Raw genomic sequence first — 24,415 nt, 5'->3', positions numbered from 1 at the left:
CCCACCCTCTCTCGCTCTCTCTCTCAGACACACACACACATAGGCTACTATAGGCAGACTCAACATAAACATAAACACACTCATCACTCTAACACATTTAGCCAGTAGTTTGCAACATTGTCATACAAATATTGCCATACAAACATAATTAGATTTGTTTCAGAACACATTGAAATAGAAGAAAGGTTCAGAAGCCAAGTGCAAATGTCGGAAAACATGTATTTGGAACTTCAATTCCCACACTGCCTCATGACCCACTTTTGTCCCCTCCTGACCTGGCAAGCTGACCAGTGTATTACGTTGGTCACGTTACGTGACACAGTTCACTCTGTGTGTCAGCAGACTGCAAAGTACCGCAAATGTTATTTTCACTTTGGACCGACTATCTCTTTGAATTACAGGTCTTGCATACAGCCATGCTGGACTTTTAAGGTCTGTATGCGAGTACGTTCAATTCTTTAGTAAACAGAACGGGCAATGTTATTAGATATCCACGGGAGGTGTGCGTAATGTAGGCTATGTAACCGAGATAATTCTGTCCAGTTGAATCTTAAGTGAACTTGGAATTAAGCTTCCCAATAGCCTGTTTAATGTGAATTATGGGAACTTTGAATGGTAAAGAAAGGGGGATTGTCAGGGACATTCAGAATGCAAGCCTAACCCTGCATTTTAATATTAGGCTATAGCATATTCATTATGTCATAATGATTGTTTGGTTGGCCCACAGAGGTTATAGCATACCATTTGGCTTTAAGTGTTGATACGCTGGATGGAGGTTAGCCTAATTCACGATAATAATTATTCTCTTTTCTACAATCATTAGCCTAGAGAATCATTGGATGGGCACAAAATGAGGGATGCTGTAGTTTTGTAGGAAATAAAGGGGAATATAAATGTGATTTGGAGAAGTAATCAGGATTAGCCTGATCTACGACAATATAACAGAGGGGGCTGTGCGCAATATGCTCCACATGGTTATTACACATTTGTTTACATTTAACAAAAATACAAAAGTGTCAAATCCAAATTCAGGAGAGGGGGAGGGGGGGAGGGGGGCTTCATCATACCCATCAGATCCTTCTTCACTGTCACAGTCATAAATACACAAATGTCTGGGCTGGTGGTGGTGTTACACGAGTTTAATAGAAATGTTCTTTATTACAGCAGTAGTCCCATGATTTAACAATCACACAATTTATCAACAATAGCCACCATTTAACACCACTAGCGTCAGTCTCATAATTGAATAAGCACCATACTAACTATATGGACTATTCCACTCTGCAGTCACAACAGCACCCTTCCTCCACATAGCAGGTGTTCACACTCACGAGGGGGTGCATTTCGCAGATTAAAAACAAAACAATCAAACTAAAATTAAAAAAACAATCTCGTTGTTTTGAAGTAGGTTGTTTAAAAACGAACAAACAAACAAACAAACAAACAAATAAACAAAAACAAAATGTTACTTCAGCACTGTAATGCCGTTATAATATTTAGACCCAGTGTATTCATAGTCAGTAAACAGTGATGATTACATGAGGAGAGTGATCCCATCGTGTGAACAATGGCCCAGTGTTGCTTCCAGGATAACGTGCCTGAACAGCAGAGGCCATGGGAACCAGGAGGGTTCTGGTGACGGGCTGCTCCTCTGGAATTGGATTAGCTGTCGCGGTGCGTCTGGCCAAGGATGAGCTGAAGAGGTTCAAAGGTGAGAGACTCCCAGGGCCTCTCCTGTAGAAAAACACCATGTCAGAGCGTGAAGAAAGTGTGTGTGTGTGTGTGTGTGTGTGTGTGTGTGTGTTTGTCCGTTCTGCTAAGCTACATTAAGCAAAGTCTAGTGTGTGAGTCTGTTCTACACGGTCATGTTCTGTTTGTATTGTGTGTGTGCGTGCGTGCGTGTGTGTAGTTGTGTGTGTTTATGTGTGTGTGTGTGTGTGTGTGTGTGTGTGTGTGTGTGTGTGTGTGTGTGTGTATCTGTGTCTGTATATGTGTGTGTGTGTGTGTGTGTGTGTGTGTGTGTGTGTGTGTGTGTCTGGTGTCTATGTGTGGATGGGTGGTGGTGGGGGGTATTCTTGTGCATTTCTTTTTTGCATCACCAAGTTCAGCTACTCTGTGACTGTTGCTGCTCGACTAAGATGTGCCCTGCTGTGCTGTGCTGTTCTTGGGGGCTGGGTGGCGGCGGCGGTCAGTTGTGGCTACCATGAGGAACTTGGAGCGGAGGCAGGCTCTGGAGAGGGCAGCTGGGGAGACGCTGGACCGCACGCTGGAGATCCGCCAGCTGGACGCTTGCAGTGAGGACTCCATCAGAGAGTGTGTGAACAGCCTGCCAGACAGACGGGTGGATGTTCTGGGTGAGCACACACACAGATACACAAGCACACACACACACACACACGGATACACACACGGATACACACACACACACACACACACACACACACACACACACACACACACACACACACACACACACACACACACACACGTATACACACAGAGACACATGCACACACACACGTACAGGCACACACACACACACACACACACATGCACACACACAGAGACACATGTGCACACACAGACAGACATGCACACACATACACAGACACACACACACACACACACCGATACACATGCACACACACACACACACACACACACATACACACACACACGTGCCCATATGCAGCCATAGGAGCATGGATGCACATGCAGTTGTATATGCACACACAAAACACATGAAGTATAAATGCTGCTCTAAATATGGGCTCTATAATTTCAAAAAACAATTTTTGCATACAGTTAGGAAGAAAAACATTTTGTACTTCATTATTTGAGTCAGAGGTCGACAACTCAAATCTGGTGCAGACCTGAACGAGAGGTTATGTATCCTGAAGGATATGTATTCTATGCAAGGCTATGTAATGCTGCAAATGTGAAGCACGTTGAGCTGCATTGTGTATGAAAGGTGCTATACAAGTAAAGTTTAATATGATTATGATTATGATTATTATTCAGAGCTTTGTGTCTGTGATTAACTTGAAATGCCTAAATATCTTCAACCTCAAGTAAGATAAGATAACATAAGATAAGATGAGAAATACTTTATTCATCTGGAAGGAAGTTTGACTTTTACAGCTGCTAATGAGGAAATGTGATTGTTTACTAGACGAGGTGAACTTGTCACCATGATGGAATGCAGAAGGAAAGGCTAGACAAGGAAGGAAATTCGTACACATCTGACAAAATGAGTCATTTATATCTGCTCCGTCCTGGTGCCCTATGGCCTTGTAGGCTACACTCTACTTATGTGGACAGAAACAAGTGGTAAAACAGCACTTCAAAAGGCTAGGATATTCTTTACGTTTATACTTTCAGTACAATTGCGAGCCGGTGTTTTGTTACTTCTACTTGAGTAAAGAAATGAAATCAGTGCTTATACTTAATTTGTTACTGTAACACTGTAGATGTGTACTTCTACGTGAGTACGGAGAGTGTGTACTTTTGCCGTCTCTGGTTCACACCCTCCTGAGGACTCCACAAGCACTTCAGACAGAGTTGTTAGCACATGCCTGCTGGCTCCGTGGAGTGACCCTTGGCAGTCTGCTCCTCTCCCAGTGAACAACGCAGGCGTGGGCATGATCGGTCCGCTGGAGTGCCAGAGCGTCGGCGCCATGCAGGAGCTCTTCGACACCAACTTCTTCGGCCTGGCGCGGCTCGTCAAGGAGGTGCTGCCGGACATGAAGAGACGCCAGAGCGGGCACATTCTCGTCATGAGCAGCGTCATGGGCATTCAGGGTGAGCGCCTGAAGTGTGTGGCACAGTTAGGTCATATTATGCCATCCGGAGAGTAGGTAGATATTTGTGTCACATCTCATGCAGATGGTTTGGTGAGAGAATAATCCGAAACTTCCGTGTAGTTGTTGGCCAATCCTGTCATTTGTCCTCCTCGCTAGGCCTTCTTTTCAATGACGTCTACTCCGCCTCAAAGTTCGCTGTAGAGGGATTCTGTGAGAGCCTGGCTGTGCAAGCTATGAAGTTTAACATAAAGTGAGTGTAAACATGACATTTACTGTAGTACATGCATTTGATCACTTTCATACTTACTCATTCTCATTCTACATTCTCATAGACTTCACACTCACATCTTTTGATGTTGAATAAAACAATGGATAATGTCCATACTGGTCAAATGTTGTTTAGCTTTGATGTTGAATTCCCCTTGTTTTGCTGCAGGATGACGTTAGTGGAGCCAGGTCCAGTGGTGACTGAGTTTGAGAGGAAGGTGTACGAGGACGCTGCGGACATGGACCTGTCCGGGACGGACGAGGAGACGGCCAAGATCTTCAGACAGATTTACCTGCCATACTCACGCAAGGTGTTCACCTCGCTCGGACAGACTCCAGAGGAAGTGGCTGAGGTAATGAGGCTGTTGTCCATCTCTGGGAGTGTACCTATGTTCCCCAGGTCCTATGTTCCCTGGGTCCTATGTTCCCCACTTTGAATGGGACCGGGGAACATAGAACCTTTTTTTTGGTCAAATTTAAAAAGGGTCCTATGTTCCCCGCTTTTCCCAAAAAGGGAAAAGGGTCCTATGTTCCCCGGTATGTATTGCGACCGGGGAACATAGGACCCTTTTTGGTAAAACCGGGGAACATAGGACCCGGGGAACATAGGGATGACCCCCCATCTCTCACCTTTTACATGACAAAAAGGGAAATAATCAAGTAGAGTGCGATAAGGGCAAGGTAGCGCAGCAGTAAGTGCTGCTTCCATACTGTCAAGTTCTAGTCAGGTGGAAAGGGCTAGAATTAGCGTGTCTGGTCGTTGGTGGTGTTAGAAGAAAAGTCGAAGAGCTGGGACTTCAAGAGGTTAAGTTAAGCCTGTCCATCCCCTTATTAGCTTTGGGTTTTTGCAGTTGTACTGCAACTATGGAGAGAAGATACTCACCTTTAAGACCCAATAAGCAGGTTAAGAGCTCACTTTTTGATGAATAAAGCCATGCAAATGTATTGCTGGGTATTTACCTGAAAATAATACTGTTCTCTGCTTTCTTTTTGCTCATGATATGCTGTCTTTAGCCCCTTTAATAGTGTCAACGGTATGCGTTTTGTCATGAGAGCATTAGATGCTGCTTACATGTGTAAACAGTAGTTTAATGCATGAGATCACAAAAACATGCAGTAATCTTAATTGCGTCTCTCACTCTCTGCAGCAAACCTTTGAGCTGATAGTGTCCAGAGACCCTCCCTTCCGCCACCAGACCAACCGGTTGTACAAGCCCCTGACAGCCATGAAGCACGCCGACCCCACTGGCAGGCTGCCCATCGACACTTTCTACAAGATGATCTTCAAGCACGACCGCGTGTTCAACGCAAGCCTGAGCCTGATGAGGATGATGACGAAGAAGACGGGGAAGAGTGGAGGATGAAGAGGCATGACACGGGACGACAGCAAGACGTCCGATCTGAAAAGAGGAATTAGCCTGGAGCCTGTGTGAACACAGTAACCCCTGTGCTCCTCATGTCTCTTCAAGTAGAGTTTGTCTGTAGGTAGATTTTACCCCAACATACGTATGACACTAATCACTGATTGGTCAGCCTACTCAAAACTGTGATTGTTACTGACGGGTTCATTGAAGTGGGATTGTCAATGATGGAATGCGGTCACAGTTGACGGACTGACAACATTACAGATTCATGGGTGATTGTTTTCAGTTGTATTTATTGTTGCTGAATCTGACCAAGCTGCCTGATGAAGTGGAGTTTATTATAGTAATTCTTTACTGAGCATGACTTAATTTCCAATCATGTAAAGCTAGTAGAGGTCAACAAAATAACCTGACAGCACTTGATAGCAGGCTCAGGATGTTGTTCAAGATTTTAAGAATGTAGCTATTTCATGAAGCTATTTCAGTTTTGATGATTAATTTTAACCTCATTAGACTTGAGCCTGAACTGATCATTAATCAAGCAAGGTTAAAGTTAAGACATGTTGATAAAATAAAATGCAAAATCAAGAGAAACTTTGATGTCTGGGTCCTTGGTCCGCAAGGCTATCTATACCAAGGCATTTGCCCTGGAGATGCACACGGTAGCTCCTTGCGGTCATCATCAAGACTCAACTTCTATTTAGTTATGAAACTCTGAGATGTACTGATAAGATCACAGATTTCTGCCTAAATATGTAGACAGATTTATACTACTTATCTCCATGTTTCCAAATATTTAGTAAGTCAAATATGAGGAAAGTAGTTGTCCAAACAGTTTTAAAATGTTTTGTCAAACGAGGCTTAAGATAAAAATAAAAAAAAGACACAACTCAAGAATGTAGATCCCTACTGTTTTTATTAGAAGTACCTTATTTTACAACTTTTGTTTGTAGAGAGAAACAATGTGAAAAGGTGTTTATATACAACAATATTTCTTTTAAAAAACTACTTTTAAACAAGTATAGAAATTAATAATGAAACAGAAAATGTCTAATCCGATCTAATAAAGTGAGACCAATAAAATATCAGTCCTCTCAGCTTCAACAGTAAGGCTAATTGGAAGTACATTATCATTTTAGTACATAATCATTTTTAGCAACATAAGACTCTTAAACAAGTAGATCTAAATAAGACAAACATATTTACATGTAGATAATGGGGTTGATGAAATGCTCTGGTACAGGAGACAGGAGTGTTGAAAGGAATGTCGAAACAGAAACAGAAATGCAGTTGGGAAAAAAAACAAAAAAACAAAAATAAAACAGTCATCAGTGCCCCAGGAATACAGAAACATGCTTTGAAATGGCAATTTCTGAGAACAGTGGCAGAGTACCTATTGCCTCGAGAGACAACCAGAAAAATAATGGAAGACGCCGAAGATGACGACAGATGACTCAAACGCAGCCGTGCGATCAATCTTAAACATGGGGGGCCTAGAAGATGAACTCACGAGAGAAGAGAACGCCTATACTTTTTTTTCAAAAAAACAATCTAATTTAATCTGGGAAGGGCAGCACTGCATAGCAGTGTTCCTGCTCCAGGATCCAAGGTTATCATCTCCAGTGCACAAGACGCCCTCTCCCTCCTTGGCTGGTGTGGAGGGGGGTTGAACCACTGCTAAAGATGCAGGGGGAGGGGGGCGGGGGTAGAGCAGGACGTACCCCCACTCCCGGTACCTGCATGCCTTATAATGCCTCCCTGAGGAGTGACAGGGCACTAGCAGCCTCCGGCCCTCCCCAGCCACAGGCCCTCCTTGCCTGGGCAGCCCTCCAGTCAAACGCAGCCTCCCAAAAAACTCCTGGAGGTTTGACGGAAGACTGGAGGGGGGAGGAAAAAAAATAAAACTAATTTTATTTTTCATTTATTTATTTATTATTATTGTGCCCTCTCACGTGCGTGCGTTGGTCATCTACGTTGGTCGGAGAACGAGGCATCAGACATTGCGTCAAACAGACATTTTAAAAAAAATGGATCTGGTTGGGAAGTGGAGAGGCCAGTGAGAGTCTCTGAGGGCAAGAGAGGAAGCACTCTAATGGGAAGAGGGGGGGACAGGCACAGTGCGAGTTGGGTAGCAGCATACACTGCAGCTCCACACGAGCAGGGGATGGGGTGGGGGGTCAGGGGCAGAGGGAAGGAGGAAGCAGTAATGTTTTCAGAAGACACACGGGTGTCACACTTAAGAGTGACAGCGAGCAGCAGCCAATAAGGAAGAAAGAAAAAAAAACAACAAGAAAAAAATAGCTTAGTACATCATTGTAATAAAAACAAATAAAAGAAATGAATAACAAAAAACAGAGAACTATAAAAAAGGCAGTGACTGGCTGATTTAGTAATGGCAGAAAAAAAAAAAAACGTGAGCTATGCGGTCATAAATACTTATTCTGAAATACTAAATACTCTGGTACTGAGCCCAGGACTGTCAGAGCCATGAGAGGATAAGACAGAGGGGTAATTGGAGAGGGGCATCTCATAGAATCACACCTGGCTTTCCTCTGACGGCTGACCGGGAGAGCATGTGGTAACTGGTATTACTGCAAGAAGGGAGAGCCCAGCTCACTAGCGCCGCCCTCATGTTCGCCCCGAGAAGTGCTTCAGAGATGCCCCAATACATTCTTACACGTAATACATACCTAAAGAAATGGGTTTAAACTAAAGATATTTTTTTTTGTTCAACATAATTTGCAATCAGTGACATTTACCTAGCATACGCCATTTTTGTAGTTTTTTTGTAGTGCCAATCAGTTTTTATGTGGCCAAAATAAATAACAAAAAGTGAGTGCTCTCTCTCTCTCCATCACTCTACGACCCAAGGCCACTAAACCCATCTCATCTCTGTGGGACTTCACAAGACAGGAATAAGTTGAATAATATGTTCGTTCAGTGTGTGGTGAGTCAACTGTAGTTTGTGGCCTAGCCAAAAGGAACAAAAATGCCAAAAGTAATCAATACTGGCCACTTCTGCTTCATGAATTATTACATGCCAGAGAATTAGAAACAAATCTGCAGTACTGACTGAAAACATGTCACAAACGAGAAACAAAATGCCCAAAATAATAATATTAATTAAAAAAAGAATCACCTTAAGGAGGACTACATCCTCATATTCTGGTTTCATTTGTCAAAACAACATGAAAGTAAACCGGACCTTACGTAATACTAGAGAATAACCGCAGTGGTTCTGCTAAGGGCGGTGAAAAGTAACAGATCTGGATCAGTGAGTGACCATTCGTCTGGGACAAAGAGAGAGAGAGGGAGAGAACGCCCCACCAGGCAGTTTCTTTTTCTTAAAAAGGAGGAACACAAGAAAACAATAAATAAAAAAGAAAGGAATTTCCTTCAACATTTGCTTTTTTTCTCTTAGTCTACTTAAAGTTTGTTAGTTTCAGGAAAGTGTCCCCCAAGTCTTTGAAATAAAAGACGTGGCTTTCTTCATATACTTTTTTTTTATAATAAAAAAACAAGTCCATCTGAGACAGAATAAGTCTTACTTCATCATATTGTCTTTTCTTTTAAGACAATTAATAACAACATTTTTTTTCCCTTTACTCTTTTTGTTTATCTCTGCACGCAATATCAGCAGACGGTCTTCTTGACGCGACACAGTCAATCCGGATCCCAATTCAAAATCTTGAAAGCTGGCTGACTCATAAAAAAACGAAACCAGAACCACGACGAGAGCTCCCTTCTCGGTTCTCGTTGGCTCTGGTGCTTTCAGGCGACAGGGGGGGAAAAAGGGGGGTCGGGGTTGGGAATGTGTCGAAGTTGTGACGGCGAGGGTGGGGAGGTTCTCCTCCTCACGCGAACACCTGCATCTTCCCGTTGGACTCCTGGACGTGGGGGATCTGGGTCTGGGCCGGGCCCGACACGGCCGGACTCGGGGTGGACTCGGACCAGTCGGACACGCACTGCGGGGAGGGGCTGGACCAGGGCTCAGGCGACTCCGGGGACGGGGTCAGGTACGGGTGCTCGCTGGGCAGGTGCAGGTAATGCTTGGGGGTGGCATCCATGGCGGAGGTGTAGCTGTGCTGTGAGGGTGGCGTCGGGTAATCCTCCAGCCCCGTACTGCTGCCTCCGGCCTGGGGGCCTTGACCCTGGGGTGGCTGGGCTGCTGCTGCTGCTGCTGCTGCTGCTGCCTGGGCCTGGGCTTGGGCCTGTGCCTGCGCTGCCTGGGGGCTATGCTGGGGCTGCTGTGGAGCCTGCTGGTAGAAGGCCGGCGGGGGCTGGCTCTGCTGGGGGGTGGGAGGGGAGGAGGTGCCCATGCGAGCCAGTGAGTGGCTGTGGAGCTGCTGCTGCTGCTGCTCGGCGATGGAGGCCAGCTTGACGGGGCTGAGGCTGGTGGGGGTGGAGGAGACGAGCGTGGGCTGCAGCATGGCGGGCTGCCCGCCGCGGAACATGGGCTGGTGCATGAGCAGGCCGCCCTGCGCCATGGTGGACGAGGGCGTCATCAGACCGGCCTGGCTGCTGATGGGGTGCACCATGCTGACCACCGGGCCGCACTGCGAGGAGGGCGTCATGCGCCCGTGCCAGTCGAAGGGCACGCTCACCGGGTTCACCATGCCCATGCTCATGCCCAGCTGGCCCGAGTTGAGCACGTAGCCGTGCTGGTTGGCCGCCGCCACCGCCGACGCCATGGAGACGCGCGCCTGCATGGAGAGGCCGTCGGCGCCGCTCAGGTCGTTGAGCTGCGCCAGGGAGACGGCGAAGGGCCCGCCGCCGGCGTCCAGCATGCCGGCGTGCACCATGGGCGTGCCGGGCACCGACATGGACGTGTGGAACATGCCCGGCGAGGGCATGGCCACGGGCGAGGTGGGGTTGGTCATGTAGCCGGCGTTGCTGGCGCCGCCGTGCGGCGAGTCCAGCGAGTCGACGGGCGACAGCGTCACCGAGCTCTCCAGCAGCGCGCTCTGCATGTCCAGCGTCAGCTTCTTGTTGCGCGCCTTGGCCGACTCCTTCAGGCTCATGGCGCCGTGCTGCCCGCCCATGCCGCCCCCTCCCCCTGAGCCCTTGGCGCCGGGGCGCCGGCTCTTCTTGCCCTGCGGCGTGGTCTTGAGGCCGGGCATGAAGCTGCTCGGCGGGCACATGAGCGGCGAGAGCGTGTGGCCGGCGGCGGCGGCGGCGGCGGCCAGGTGGTGGGCGGCGGCGCTGTGGCCCTGCGGGCTGCGCACCGTGTTGTACTCGTCCAGCAGCTGCACGATGTCGTGGTGCATGCGCTCCTGGGCGATGTCGCGCGGCAGCCGGTCCATGTGGTCGGTGATCTCGCGGTTGGCGAAGTGGGCCAGGAGGACCTTGACCGCCTCGCAGCTGCCCTCGCGTGCCGCCAGGAACAGAGGGGTCTCCTCCTGAGGGGGGCGACAGAGGAGAGGTGGCGTCAGGAAACGGACATCAAGCAGTTTACTCAGTTATACCCATGGCGACGGACATTGGACAGTTTACGCCGTTATACCCATGTACATACATACCCAGATATTTAGTCAATGAGTGAGAAAGATAGAGGTGGAGAGAGAGAGAGAGAGAATGAGTGAGAGGGAGTGTGAGAGTGAGAGAAGGTGTGTGTGTGTGTGTGTCTGTGTGTGTGTGTGTGTGTGAGAGAGAGAGAGGGGGACAGAGAGAGAGGGAGTGTGGGGGGGGGGTAAGGTAGAGAAAATCAGCTTGACTGTTTACCTTCAGATCTTGCATATCTTTGTTGGCTCCGTTCTTCAGCAGGGCCATGGTGGCCTCCACGTTATTGACGGCAGCAGCCCAGTGCAGGGCAGATTTACCTGAACAAGCCCACCAGCACAAACACACCGTTAAAACCACCACACGCAAACACCGCATCAACACCTATACAGTCACGTTTAAATAACCAAACTCAAAACACTGCATTCATCACCTATACAGTCACGCTAAAAATGCCCTCAAAACATTACGCTGCTTACCCAGCTCGTCGACGGCGTTGACGTCGGCGTGGCACGTGATGAGCTCCTCCACCATGCCCTCCACTGCCAGGCGGGCAGCCAGGATGAGGGCGGTGGACCCGTCGTACATGCGGGCGTCCAGGTCGGTGGCACGGTTACGGATCAGGATCTACAGGACGCACAGGGACACACGGGAGAGATTAGTCACATAGAGGAAGAGGAGCCCTGGAGGCGTGTGTGTGTACAGCAGACATAAGGGCACAAACGTATAGGGAACGTCAGCTGAACGTTGGGTAGAGATGTATGTGTGAGCATGTCCAAGTTGACATTTATATGCTGTATATACTGTATGTGGACATGCAAGCATGAATGCATGCATATTTGCATATCGTGTGTGTGTTTGCATATTCTTGTGCAAATATACATATTTGTGTGTGTGTTTGTGAGTGTGTGTGTGTGTGTGTGTGTGTCTTACCTGGAATACTCCTTGGGCATCGGCGGCCACAGCTGCGTGCAGTGGCGTGCGTCCGGTGTTGTCCTGTGCGTTGGCGTCTGCTCCGGCGTCCAGCAGCCTCTTGGCGGCGTCGGCGCGGGCGTAGCGGGCGGCCAGGTGCAGGGCAGTCTCGCCGGTGCGGTCCGTCTGGGCGGCCAGCGAGGCGCCCTGGTAGATAAGGTCCGAGATGATGTTGGCCGACGACTCTTCCTCCTCCTCCTCCGCCACCTCGGGTTCCAGGCCGCCACAGAACGACGCCAGCATGAGCGGGGTGAAGCCGTCTGGAGTGGACGAGACAAAATAAGTAAACAAATTGAATATAAATAGATAGTCAAAACAAATATGGACAAAAACAAACACAAACGCAGAGGGAAAACAGAAAAACTAAAAAAGAAAGAAACAAACAAAAACATTCAGGCTGACCGTTAAAGAAAAAGAATGTAGGGGTTTGGAATCGTGACGTACCAGGTCCTCGGACGTTAACGTCCATGCAGTCGCCGTCGAACTCTCCCTGTGGGGGCGTGAGCGCCATAGAGGGGGGCATGCGGATGTCGGCGGCCGCCAGATGGTGCTGTGTCCACTGTCTGGAGTCCACTGGGTCGTCACTGTCCGACATCATGCTGGGCTCCTCCACCTGTGAACCAGTCAATCAGTTACACGTCAGTCAGGAGCCACTATGGCGCAACAGGCTACAGTGCTCGTGCCATGTACGGGTCCAAGTGCCCACGGGGACCCAGGTTCGAGTCCGACCTGCGGTCATTTCCCGATCCCACCCCATCTCTCTCTCTCCCGCTTAATTCCGGTCTCTCTCTACTGTCCTATACGAATAAAGGCAAAAAGCCCCAAAAAGATATACTTAAGTTACACGTTAGTCCTCTGACCAGGCCCTTGTTACACGTTAGTCCTCTGACCAGGCCCTTGTCCATTAAACTACTCTCCAGTGCCCTCAGTACCCATCGGTATCTGCCAGCCATCAACTCCAGCACCTACCTTCAGTCTCTTGGCCTCAGGGCAGTCTGTGTCAATCCACTGGTCGCTGTGGTCACCTAGAAGAGACTCCTCCACCGTCTTAGGCATGTGTCTGTAAAATGGAGGGAAAAAAGACTTTACAAACATGGACGCAGTGATGCAGTAACACAGTAATACAAGGCAAAGTGTGAGCGATATAGACTACGATTCTACCACAAATGTTATAATCCCTGCAAAACAGAGCTATGAGGTTGTTTAGTGGTGACAAGGCACAAATAACGGGGGGGGGGGTCATAAAATCCCAGGTTGTGAGAATAAAAAGATAGATAGATAACAGTCTTTATCATCCTATAAGGATATTATTTTTCACACCTATCATTACATTCCACAGAAAGAAGCAACTGATGTAAACGTCTCCCAGGATATACACAGTGGGTGCTTCTCATTTGGTCTTTTATACACCCTCCCTTTCTTCCTTGATCCTCGTCCTCACTGATCTAGATAAAGAATGATGGGGCAGCAACAATGGTTTATCATCTATCGCCTATCCAGTTATAGATCAGTGGGAACGTCCCTCGAGGACCGAGCACCGAGGATCGAGGAGAGAGTTTGAGCGCCACCCACAGTGTGTGTGTGTGTGTGTGTGAGAACGGCCTCGTGTGTCCGGGACTCACTTCATGCCCAGGGCGTCCTGGCCCACGGGCTCGCGGCGGTTCTTGTTGCTGCTGGCCTCCTTCTTGAGGAAGAAGCCCTCGGGGAACCAGAGCGTGCTGTGCTCCCGCTTGCGCCGCGCGATCAGCATGCCCAGCAGCAGGATGACCATCAGGAAGAGCGCCGCCACGCCCACCAGCAGCAGCTTGCCCCACTCCGGCACCTCCTCCGGCGAATGCGGCAGCGGCTCACCTGCGAGGGGAGGAGCGAGGGAGAGAGGAGAAAAGGAGAGAAGGAGAGAGAGAGAGAGACATTAGTATTAATAATAACAACAATTGACATGGACTCTCTCTCTAATTATTTGATGTAACTACTGCTTTGGCAACACTGTAACACTTCCAGTCATGCCAATAAAGCTCTATGAATTGAATTGAGAGAGAGAGAGAGAGAGAGAGAGAGAGAGAAGGACAGAGAGAGAGAGAGAGAGAGAGAGAGAGAGAGAGAGAGACAGACAGACAGACGACAGACAGACAGAGAGAGAGAGAGACAGAAGGAGGGGCAGTGACGCTTTGTTTACATTTTGAACACTCGCTTGCTCTAATTCAGAACAATACCACCAGCGCTCTTTGAGAAGTGTCCAGACGTTAACGGTTGACCACAGCGGCTCTAACTTACTGCGGACTTCTTTGATGGGGTAGGGGAAGCGCAGCATCTCGGTGGCGTGCAGGGCGCCCAGGTACTCGGCCGCCGTGTCGGCCGTGGGGAAGCAGTCCTCGGAGCCCTGGGAGCACAGCCGGTTGTCGATCTCCAGATACACGATAGACCTGCGGAGGAGGAGAGACATGAGAGATCGTCTCGCTAGAGAGCCTTTTCAAAGCCAATCCACTCTCCCATGACTACCATGATGTAATTTAGAGTTCTTCATATTTCTCAAATCTTGCATGTCCACTTTAAAGCCTGCCAACAAGATCAGGCAAGTTCATTTGCTTGTCATTTTGTTGTCAAGAACTGTAGAATGTCTGAAGATCACACACACACACACACACTTTAGTAGTCGTTTTTTGCTGTTTTGCTGGCAACAACCGTGGCACACCTGATGTCATATAAATAAAAGTGACTTGAATTGACATTCACAACACACACACACACACACAGTCCCTGCACCCCCCCTGGCAGTGCCAAATCACACCATGCCCCCTCCCCACTCACCCGATGACCTCCTGCTGCGGCTGCAGCTCCCTCTTCTTGAGGCGGCGCATGTAGGGCTTGGTGTAGGGCTTGATCATGGCCTCGCCGTTCTTGTCCAGGTGGAAGCGCAGGCTGGTGCGCAGGATGGCGCTGAGCTTCTGCAGGAAGGCCGTGCCCGTGCGCAGCAGCTCCTCGGGCGGCAGCAGCACCGTGATCACCAGCACGCCCTCCGCCAGGTTCTCGGGCACCTTCTGCGCGCAGTCCAGGCCGTCCCAGCCGCACTCCTCCGTGTTGCAGCCCTGGTCGCAGCGGCCGTCCGCAAAGTGGTCGATGCAGTACGTCTCGTAGATCGGACTGTGGAGGTGGACGTGGCAGAGGTAGAGATGACGGTTAAGATACTGTGACTAATTCAGTCAATTCACTAGTCCGAGCAGATTAGTACTGTGCTTTGCTTCGCTTTACTATCCAAGGCAACGTACAGTACAAACAGGTTTTGACATCAAGATATGGGGATGGACATTAATATCACCATAACCCACATCATAATTATCCTTAAGAACCATTAAAAGTATTATATGATTGCAGTACTTCTCAAAAAGTACAAAATGTTGAAATACATGGTACTTAGTATCAATGTGGAGCAACCGTAACATTGAGGTGTAACAGTGGCCATTTTGTCTCAATGCGCTCACAACAACCACACAGAAATGGCAACAGACCCGAAAACTAAACCCTGCACAGTGGCGGACACTCACTTGCAAACCTTCTCCTTGCTGCGGCAGTCGAAGTTGTCGTAGAGGCAGTCGGCGTTGTTGCAGCTCTCGTCGCACTGGCTGTTGTTGAAGACGCGCCAGCAGTGCGGGTCGGGGCAGTTGGCCCACGGGTTGGCGGCCAGCGAGCAGTCGCCGCCGTCCCAGCGGCAGGCGAAGGTGTTGCACTCCTTGTCGCACACGCCGTCGTTGGCCTTGCCCGGGCAGTCGGCCAGCGGGCACGCGGGCGGCGGCGGCAGCGCCTTGGGCCCCGGGAGCGACGAGCTGGTCAGCTGCTCGCAGCGCTTGCCGCCATAGCCCGGCTGGCACTGGCAGTGGAAGTAGGGGAAGGTGGTCTCCTCGGTGCACAGGCCGTTGTTGCGGCACGGCTGGGCCGAGCAGCCCTCGTTGCTGCGGTGTTGGCACTGCGGCCCGGCGTAGCCCTGCAGGCAGGAGCAGCGGGCGCCGCGCGTGGTCAGCGTGCAGCTGCCGCCGTTGTAGCAGGACAGCTCGCGGCACGACATGCTGCGCTCGCAGTTGGCACCGGTGTAGCCCTGAACGAGGGAGAGAAGAGGAGGAGAGAAGAGGGGGAGAGAAGAGGAGGAGAAGATGAGTCATTAGAGGTAAGAATGGAGAAGAGAGAACAAAGCAGGACACTGCTGAAACATACAGACTGGACAGACTGACCCTGACTGACCCAGACTGACCAATAGAGATAGATGGGGGGGGGGGGGTGGAAGAGAGGAGGGGGACTTTATTGACAGACGACAGAGCTGCGGAGGGCTCTCTACAGGACGTACCAGCTGGCAGGTGCAGGCGTATCCCGAGGCCGTGTTGCTGGACAGCGAGCAGGCGCCCCCGTTCTGACAGGGCTGAGACTCGCACACGCTGAACCGGTTCTGGCACCGTCGACCTGCGCAGACAAAAAAAAACACAAATTATACTCAGGTCATCCACATACGACCCATCTACTACAGAGGACTTGACCACACAAGTGGACAACTCGACTGAAGTGTGTCCGAGTGGAACGCAGTGCGTTACAGTACCTGTGTAGCCCGGCTTGCAGATGCACTGGTAGTCGTTGGGCAGCTGGATGCAGTCCAGGCTGTTGCCCATGTTGCAGGGGTTGGACAGGCACTCGTTGATGTCGCCCTCGCAGCGGTCGCCGGTGAAGCCGGGCGGGCAGTTGCACCGGTAGCCGCCCACGCGGTCCACGCACGTGCCGTTGTTCAGACACTTGGGGGTGCCCCGAGGCCTGGCCGGCATGGAGCAGTCGTCCTCGTTGATCTCACACAGCACACCTGCACACACACACATCAGATACATGAATCAGGAGTCATCCTATGACAAGAATCCCATGTCTTGGTATGACTGTACCAATGTACTAATGCTATACAGTACCATCCGATTTGCTTATTTACAACTATTGTAAAGCTATTGTAAAGCCAATTATGAGTACAAAACAGACGCATTATAAGTACCAATACCAGTAATAAATAAGTACCAGTTAATTTCCATAGTAAGACAATGTCTACAATGCTTTCTTACCCAGAGTGCCAGGTGGGCAAGAGCAGATGTAATGGCCCACCAGGTCGATGCATGTTCCACCGTTCTGGCATGGGTGAGACTGGCACTCGTTAATCTCCATCTCGCAGTTCTCGCCATGGTAGCCTGGCATGCACTGAGAGAGAGAACGAACAGTAAAGTTAGTCCACGTAGGCTTACAAAACTTTGCGTACATTAATGCCCAACATCCTCCTCATGGGACACTGTGTGTAATGGTCTGGGACTCACGTCGCATGTGTATCCTCCCACATATCCCCTGCAGGTGGCGCCGTTGCGGCAGGGCTTGTCCTCGCAGTGGTCCACCTGGCTCTCGCAGTAACTGCCCATGTAGTCGGTCGGGCACTTGCAGTAGTGCGTGTTGCCCGTGTTGACACAGTGCCCACCGTGGTGGCACAGCTCGTCCGTCTGATAGCCTGCAGGGACCACACACACAAACACAGCGTACAGTCAGGAGACATGACCCGGGGTAAGGGGTGGGCATAGAAATGGCAATGAGAGCGCACACATCCAGTTACAAAAAGGGAACAGGACAAAAGGCAAGAACTAAAGCAAGAAAAAAAAGGTCCGCTGCAACCAAGGTTATGTTCCCATGTCTTTATTTAGAACCGTCTTTAAATAAAGAAATGCGAACATAACTTTGGTTGCAGTGGACTTTTTTTTTCTTGCCAAGATAGTGGTGCACAAAACACAAAAACACAAAATAGTGGTGATGGTGGTCTTCTTCACGCACCTCGGTCAGCGGCGGCCACTTCGCAGGACACCCCGGGGATGTCGCAGTAGCGGCCCGACCAGCCACCCATACACTCGCAGGTGAAGGCGGCGTCCTTCTGACGGCAGCGGCCGCCGTTCTGGCACGGGTTGGAGCGCCGGCACCAGTCAACTGGGTTCTGCAGATGGCACACACACACACACACACACACACACACTTTATTAGAGTGCCATTCACAATCCAAAACAAAACACAAGCCTCCCAAACGAATCAAGCTTTTACCCTTAAAGGTGTTACGCTACCTACACAATGCCAAAAGACATAACTAGAAATGCTAAGATATCGCTTTCTAATCTAATGGCGAGTCTTCAGCACATTTCTGGGGGGGTCTCAGGGGAGTTGCGAGGGAGTGACTCACCTGGCACCTGCCACCCGAGTAGCCCTTGGGACAGGAGCAGCGGAAGGACTCGAGGGCGTCCTGGCACAGGCCTCCGTTGAGGCACGGCTGCGAGTCGCACTCGTTCACCTCGTACTGGCAGTGCGAGCCGGTGAACCCGGGGCGGCACGTACAGGTGTAGCCGTTGATCTTGTCCGTGCAGGTGCCTCCGTTGAAGCAGGAGCTGCAAGAGTGAGGATAATTAGTCACGATCAGTACATGCACACACACGCACACATATACACACACAGGGTGTCTAACATGCAAATCAGACCCTGTGCAACAAGAACATGCCATCTCTAATAAACAAATGCCTGCAGTGGAGTTGGTGAGGTTTCCCCCTTCACTGTAAAGCCCCTTCAAAAGCACAACATAAATGCAATGTGTTGCTGCATGTAAGAACTATGTTAGAACTACGTTACATTCTCTTTTTTTCTCTAAACGTTCTGTTACACTCCGATTCCGTTACCCACCTCTCGGTGCAGTCCGGGATGTTGGTCTCGCAGTGGATGCCCGTGAAGCCGGGCTTGCAGGTGCATGTGTAGCTGTTAACATAATCGGTGCATGTGCCTCCGTTCCTACAGGGGGCGCTCTGGCACTCGTTGACCTCCACGGCGCAGCGCGTGTCTGTGAAGCCGGGCAGGCAGCTGCACTGGAAGCTGTTCACGCCGTCTGAGCACGAGCCTCCATTCAGACAGGGGCCTGGAGGAAAGAGGGAAAGAAGTAGGAGAGGAAGTTATTAGAAGGAGAAATAACAACATTCATTTAGCAAGTGCTTTTATCCAAAGTGACCTATAGCATCAGTGTACATACTGTATTGTACTTGAATTTACTGTATTGTATTTGAATGTACTTGAATTTCCCCTTGGGGATCAATAAAGTATTTATCTATCTATCTATCTATCTATCTATTAGTACAGTATGTATCCCCTGAGTATCAAACCCATTCTTGTGTATGTTGCTAGCTTCTCTACCAGTTGAGCCTCAGGAAAACTAATTTAAACAAAATGAACAAAATCGGAAGGCCATAGACGGCTAGAGGAAAGGGATGTCGTACTGGGTGAGCAGTCGTTGATGTCCGTCTCGCAGTTGGGCCCGGTGAAGCCGGCGCGGCAGGAGCACACGTAGGCCCCGAGTGTGTTGGTGCAGGTGCCGCGGTTCTTGCAGGGGTTGGAGGGGTAGCACTCGTTCACATCCACGTTACACAGCTGGCCTGTTGGAGTGGAAAGACACACACCCAGGTTTAATCCCCGCTTGCGGATTCATTCCATAGAAAGAGATTCAGGTCACTGCAGTCTATTTGGTGACACTCAAAAGCTCAAATCACTAAACTCACACTACACGTTGAGCAAAAGGCTATAAACCCAAAAGGTTTCAGTCAGTCAGTCTGACTCCATGACTATCGCTACACTTGTTTAAACTTAAGAGGGTGGTGATTTGATGGGACGTCAGGAGCTTTCCCCTCACCTTGCCACCCAGTCTGGCAGCTGCACTGGTAGCCCAGGTAGTCGGGCGTGTGGAGGCACTGGGCGTGGTTGGAGCAGGGGTTGGGCGAGCAGGGCGTGAGCACCTCGGCGCAGGTGGGCCCGCTGTAGGGCAGCTCGCACCGGCAGGTGAAGCTGGCCACGCCGTCCACACAGGTGCCGCCGTTCAGGCACGGGCTCGACGAGCACTCGTTGATGTTCATTTGGCACAGGTTACCTGAGAGAGACAGAGGTCAAAGAGGTCAGAGAAGTCAGAGAGGTCAAACAGACATTGTTCTAGATTGTTCTACCCTGAGCACGCAATAGTCGTGTTGAGACCCTGAGAACACAATCTCTGCAGCCTGCTGTTCCTAGAGTTGCCACTAGGAGGAGCTCCAGCCCAAGTCAATCATGAGCTCCAGCAGGCAGACATTTTAGATGGGATTCCACAAGTGGCCTGAACAGAAGCCGAGGTCATTTATGGAAAATAAAGCATCTGGATGCTCCCTAATTTAGAGTTGACTCTGTCTGTACACATATTGCGTTCGGATGTTTATGATGCTCTTAGAATCTGTATATTTAGACGATTTGAAGGGGGCCTTCCAGTAGCTATTACGCTCGCATGTTTACACATAGGCACTCCGTTCAGTTTACACTGGCTGAGTGTCCCGAGTCTCTACTGAGCACGCTCACCTTTGAAGCCCTGGCGGCACTTGCAGACAAAACCGTTGAGCTGGTCTATGCAGGTACCGGCGTTCTGGCAGGGACTGGGCAGGCAGTCGTTCCGGTTGACGTCGCAGTTCTTCCCCACCCATCCAGGCTCACAGTCACACCTATAGCTGTGGGGAGAACGCAAGGGGAAAGACTCAGTCCCACAGAGCTCCAACATTTCACTTTTCACAGACACCTTCATCCCCCGTCCCTTTACGATACAGCACAGATAACGTATATATTTTAATATGTGCAACCCTATGGACACTGCACCCATATGCGTGGTGGTGTTCGCAACTTCTCCAGCTTAACTACAGGAACACAAGGGCATTGCATATGTACTTAAACCTGTGTGTGCACCCACAAATACTCTTATAGTCGGTGTGTGTGTGGAACTTTCATTCCGATCCTTACCCGTTGGGGTCTTCTCTGCAGGCCCCGTTGACACAGGGGTTGCTGGCGCACTCGTCCACCTTGGAGTAGCAGTAGGGCTCGTGGAAGCCCTCGGGACACTGGCAGTGGAAGCCGTTCTCCTCGTCAACACACGTGCCGCCGTTACGGCATGGATTGGACGAGCACTCGTCTATCTCCACGTTACACTTCGGGCCTGAGAGAGAGAGAGAGAGAGAGAGAAAAAATAAGAGAGAGAGAGAGAGAGATAGATCTTTAGGATCGTCTTTAGAGCGTCTACATGACAATCATTCCTTTAGGATCCAACCAGGCCTGAGGCTTAATTGGACCATATTAGGCCCCAAACAGTGTATTTGTGTGACGTGTGAAGTCTGTGGGTGCACAAGATGGAAAAGAGGTCTCACCGGTGAAGCCAGGCTTGCAGACACAGTCGTAGCGGTTGATGCCGTCCTTGCACATGCCAAACTCACACGGGTTGCTGGCACAGTCATCAAAGTTGAGCTCACAGTTGACACCTGCGTTTGGGGGGGAAAAAAAACGACACATGCGGTCAGTCACCAAACGGACACGACAAAGACTAAAACACCGACGTGAAACGAGCTGGCGCGTCTCCGTTTCTCACCTGAGGTGCCGTGCAGGCACTGGCAGATGTACTTGTTGACCAGGTCCACGCACTTGCCGCCGTTCTGGCAGGGGTTGCTGTGGCACTCGTTGAGCTGGTTCTCGCAGCGGTAGCCCGTGTAGCCCGGCTCGCAGTTGCAGGAGTAGGTGGCGATGCCATCGATGCAGGCGCCGTGGTGGCACGGGTCGGGCCGGCAGTTGTCGATGTTGCTCTCGCACAGGGGCCCCTCGAAGCCTGGACAGCAGAAGAACGAAGCAAAAGAGAGAGAGAGAGAGAGAGAGAGCGAGAGAGAGAGAGAGAAAGGAAGATCAATATTTGGGGAAGGTTTTTCCCAGGCTTTCTTGGAGGTGTTAGCGAAGAAGGGGATCAGGTGGCCGCGGAGAGCGTCTCCTCTTTATTTTCCGTGGAGCGGGGCAGTTCCTGAGCGTCAGCTTTCATTTCCTCTCACGGTTCACCGGCGAGGGTAACCGCTGCAGACATATCAGACGCGCTCTCACGTTTCAACCCATCCAGAACAGCCCGTCCTGGTCTTTTCTTTCATTTTATCCACGGTCTTTTCCTTGGTACTGTTTGGGTTATCCCTTTGATATCTCTTTTTTTTGTCTCTCTGCTCTGAAAACTTCCTTTTGCTTCATTGAAATTCTTTTTCGATTGGCCACCCCACCCCTTCAACTCCAGCTAACACACAGACAGACCCACACAAACATAAGCATACAGTCACACACCCCCCCAGCCTCAAAAACTTTTTTTTCTTCCCTCTTTGTAAACTTTCTTCCACTTTCCACATGCCTTGTTTCTTTTTTCCCCTGGCTTTTTTTTTGCCTCCATTTTTTTCCCTTTCTAAATCATTCTACTTCCTTCACATCCCTTCTGTCTCTCGTGTGAAAAATCCTGCAGTCCTGTCGGAGTCTCAGTTCTCAAGGTTTCCATGCCGACAGCCTGTAGTGTGTGCTTCTGTGTGTGTGTGTGTGTGTGTGTGTGTGTGTGTGTGTGTAGGGCTGTGTGAGAGGGATCGGGGAAGGGCCATCTGTGCTGAGAGAGAGAGAGAGAGCAGGCAGGGACTATGGAAGGGGAGAGAGAGAGAGAGAGAGAGAGAGAGAGAGAGAGAGAGAGAGAGAGAGAGAGAGAGAGAGAGAGAGAGAGAGAGAGAGAGTGCGTCCTCCAGCTTTTGTCCCCAGCCAGCAGAGGGAACAATGGGCCGCCTCACGACGAGAGGGCCCTGTTCAGCCGAGTAGCGCTGGAGCATTGGGGGAACACCGAGCAGCTGCCTCCCTCCGCTAACAATGCAAACACACTCCCCCGTTTACAACCGCCACCTCCACAACACCACAACCACTACACACAAACACTCTCTCACACACACACACACTCACACCCACACACACTAATGCATCCTCTTCAGTGAAAAGATACAAATCTAGAGTTGCGTTCCTGGTGTTGGCTACTTTGGGAATGTGAGTGCGGTGAACGGGAGAGAGAGAGAGGGGAGACCCTCAGATGTGGCATAAGGCCCTGTGTGAGCGTGCATTGTGGGGGTACAGCTGAACAGATGTCGGGGTGACGACCGAGCGTAACCCCGGTCCCTGCCAGCTGCCGGACCCCGGTGACCCCGTGATCCTGGGGTCCGGCTGGGGGGGAAGAGGGGGGATTAAGGGCCCCTCTCTCTCTCGTCAGTCTGCCTAGTCATCTGTACACAGACGCATACAGAGAGAGAGAGAGAGAGAGGGAGAGAGAGAAGGAGGGAGGGAGAGGGAAGGTGGAAGAGAGAGAGAGGGAGAGAGAGACAGAGGGAAAGAGAGCCGTCTGACCTTGAGGCCCTGAGAGGGTGTGTGTGTGTGTGTGTGAGGGAGGGGGAGTGTGTGGGGGGGTGGATGAATGCTCTTCCCAGACTACAGGTGTTAGTCAGCGCCAGAGATGCCTGTGTCCAGAGGATGAAGCGTCACAGCTCACAGAGGACACACCACCACCACCACCACGGCAAGCCTTTTACACACACACCTTAACACACACAGTAACTTTTTTCTGTTCCTTAGAGGAGGCTTACCTTCTGCGCAGCGGCACTCGTATCCGTTGGGCCGGTCGAAGCACTTGGCACCGTTCTGGCAGGGCGTGCTGGCGCACTCGTCAATGTCGATCTGACACATGGTGCCGGTGAAGCCTGGGACATGCAAACACAGAGGTCGGGGGTCAAACTAAAGTAGCGGTAGAGTGGTCCGGGATGGAGATCAGGGGGGTCACTACGGCCACCTTAAGGGGCCAAAAGGTCTCCGGCCAGGCCTAGGGACGTCTGGTCAAGAGCAAAGAGAACCCCCCTTCTGAACTCGGATTATGACGAACAAGGATGATTCTTAGAAATGACTTTGATGGATGCGGGATTGTTCCTCTTGGTCTGGGATGCATCTGTCCCAACACTACATGCTGTCATGTCTACATTGCCTGACCCCCACACATACACCCCCCCTCTCTCCCTGCTGGAACGCCTTGTGTGAATTTACGTTCTGGGATGGTTACAAATCCATTTCATGGAATGTCTCCACTAGCTCTGTTGGAATGTGTACCAAAGAGCATTCTGGGATGTCTATCAAGAGAGTTTCTGGAATGGCGATCAAGAAAGGAGTTTACATGGCATCAAGAGAGATTCTGGAATATCAATAAAAGATAGAGCCCTAATGTGTCCACAAGCTTTCGAAATCCTGAAATGAAATGAAAATGGTCTACTACTACTATCTGTATCAAAGATCTACTTAAGGCAATGAAACCATGTTTGGTAGAAAGCTTTTCCCCCCCCTTTTTTTCTCTTCTTCAACTGGAATTTCTCCACTTAAAAATATAGTCTGGGTTGTTTTTATCAGACAAGGTTATTAGAAAGTCTGCCAATCAGAGTTTTTCAAAATGTTCGTAAAAACAGTGTTTGGAATGTTTGCTCAGTATCATATTCTGATCTGCTCCAAGGCACGGTTTTGATTTATTGGTGTTATGTTTTAGATATAAAAGGAACGACTGGGTTACATTAGCAAGAGTGCGTCTGACAGTGAGCGAGAGCGCGCTTGCTTTGT

At 50.1% G+C, this 24,415-nt stretch overlaps 2 protein-coding genes across 3 annotated transcripts in view; one reads left to right on the top strand and one right to left on the bottom strand.

Annotated features, from left to right (window-relative positions):
* The first annotated feature begins 307 nt into the window (after positions 1–307).
* zmp:0000001048 (retinol dehydrogenase 8) lies at positions 308–6,328 on the top strand. Of its 2 annotated transcripts, none has more exons than XM_062532854.1 (7): positions 308–432; positions 1,577–1,711; positions 2,193–2,354; positions 3,622–3,801; positions 3,960–4,053; positions 4,240–4,423; positions 5,219–6,328. In XM_062532854.1, the coding sequence occupies exons 2-7, from the start codon at positions 1,615–1,617 to the stop codon at positions 5,432–5,434; spliced, it is 933 nt and encodes a 310-aa protein (XP_062388838.1). In that variant the 5' UTR covers positions 308–432; positions 1,577–1,614; the 3' UTR covers positions 5,435–6,328. The 2 variants fall into 2 exon arrangements, with proteins under 2 accessions (XP_062388838.1, XP_062388839.1); XM_062532855.1 differs by having other exon boundaries at positions 315–432; positions 1,589–1,711.
* A 3-nt stretch (positions 6,329–6,331) lies between these two features.
* Positions 6,332–24,415, bottom strand: part of notch3 (notch receptor 3) — a 40,767-nt gene continuing 22,683 nt past the window's right edge. Inside the window, exons 10-33 of the mRNA XM_062532853.1 lie at positions 23,404–23,517; positions 21,360–21,593; positions 21,142–21,252; positions 20,741–20,933; positions 20,309–20,454; positions 19,620–19,853; positions 19,210–19,365; positions 18,626–18,854; positions 18,135–18,336; positions 17,738–17,894; positions 17,236–17,420; positions 16,990–17,122; positions 16,488–16,742; positions 16,242–16,354; positions 15,448–15,995; positions 14,714–15,046; positions 14,180–14,328; positions 13,528–13,756; positions 12,875–12,965; positions 12,350–12,518; positions 11,867–12,165; positions 11,413–11,560; positions 11,156–11,253; positions 6,332–10,833 (exon numbers count right to left, since the gene is read on the bottom strand). Coding sequence (XP_062388837.1) covers positions 9,289–10,833; positions 11,156–11,253; positions 11,413–11,560; positions 11,867–12,165; positions 12,350–12,518; positions 12,875–12,965; positions 13,528–13,756; positions 14,180–14,328; positions 14,714–15,046; positions 15,448–15,995; positions 16,242–16,354; positions 16,488–16,742; positions 16,990–17,122; positions 17,236–17,420; positions 17,738–17,894; positions 18,135–18,336; positions 18,626–18,854; positions 19,210–19,365; positions 19,620–19,853; positions 20,309–20,454; positions 20,741–20,933; positions 21,142–21,252; positions 21,360–21,593; positions 23,404–23,517 — 6,071 coding nt within the window. The 3' untranslated portion in view covers positions 6,332–9,288. The remainder of the gene's footprint in view (positions 10,834–11,155; positions 11,254–11,412; positions 11,561–11,866; positions 12,166–12,349; positions 12,519–12,874; positions 12,966–13,527; positions 13,757–14,179; positions 14,329–14,713; positions 15,047–15,447; positions 15,996–16,241; positions 16,355–16,487; positions 16,743–16,989; positions 17,123–17,235; positions 17,421–17,737; positions 17,895–18,134; positions 18,337–18,625; positions 18,855–19,209; positions 19,366–19,619; positions 19,854–20,308; positions 20,455–20,740; positions 20,934–21,141; positions 21,253–21,359; positions 21,594–23,403; positions 23,518–24,415) is intronic.

This window comes from Sardina pilchardus, chromosome 3 (genome assembly GCF_963854185.1).
Source record: "Sardina pilchardus chromosome 3, fSarPil1.1, whole genome shotgun sequence".
Taxonomy (NCBI): Eukaryota; Metazoa; Chordata; class Actinopteri; order Clupeiformes; family Clupeidae; genus Sardina; species Sardina pilchardus.
Note: the sequence above shows the minus strand (reverse complement) of the source record. Positions and strands in the feature narration are given on the sequence as shown.

Coding starts and splice junctions, on each gene's coding strand:
- zmp:0000001048 (XM_062532854.1), top strand. CDS start 1,615: ATGGGAACCAGGAGGGTTCTGGTGACGGGCTGCTCCTCTGGAATTGGA. Junction 3,802..3,959: donor CAGCGTCATGGGCATTCAGG/GTGAGCGCCTGA, acceptor CCTCCTCGCTAG/GCCTTCTTTTCAATGACGTC. Junction 4,424..5,218: donor CTCCAGAGGAAGTGGCTGAG/GTAATGAGGCTG, acceptor CACTCTCTGCAG/CAAACCTTTGAGCTGATAGT.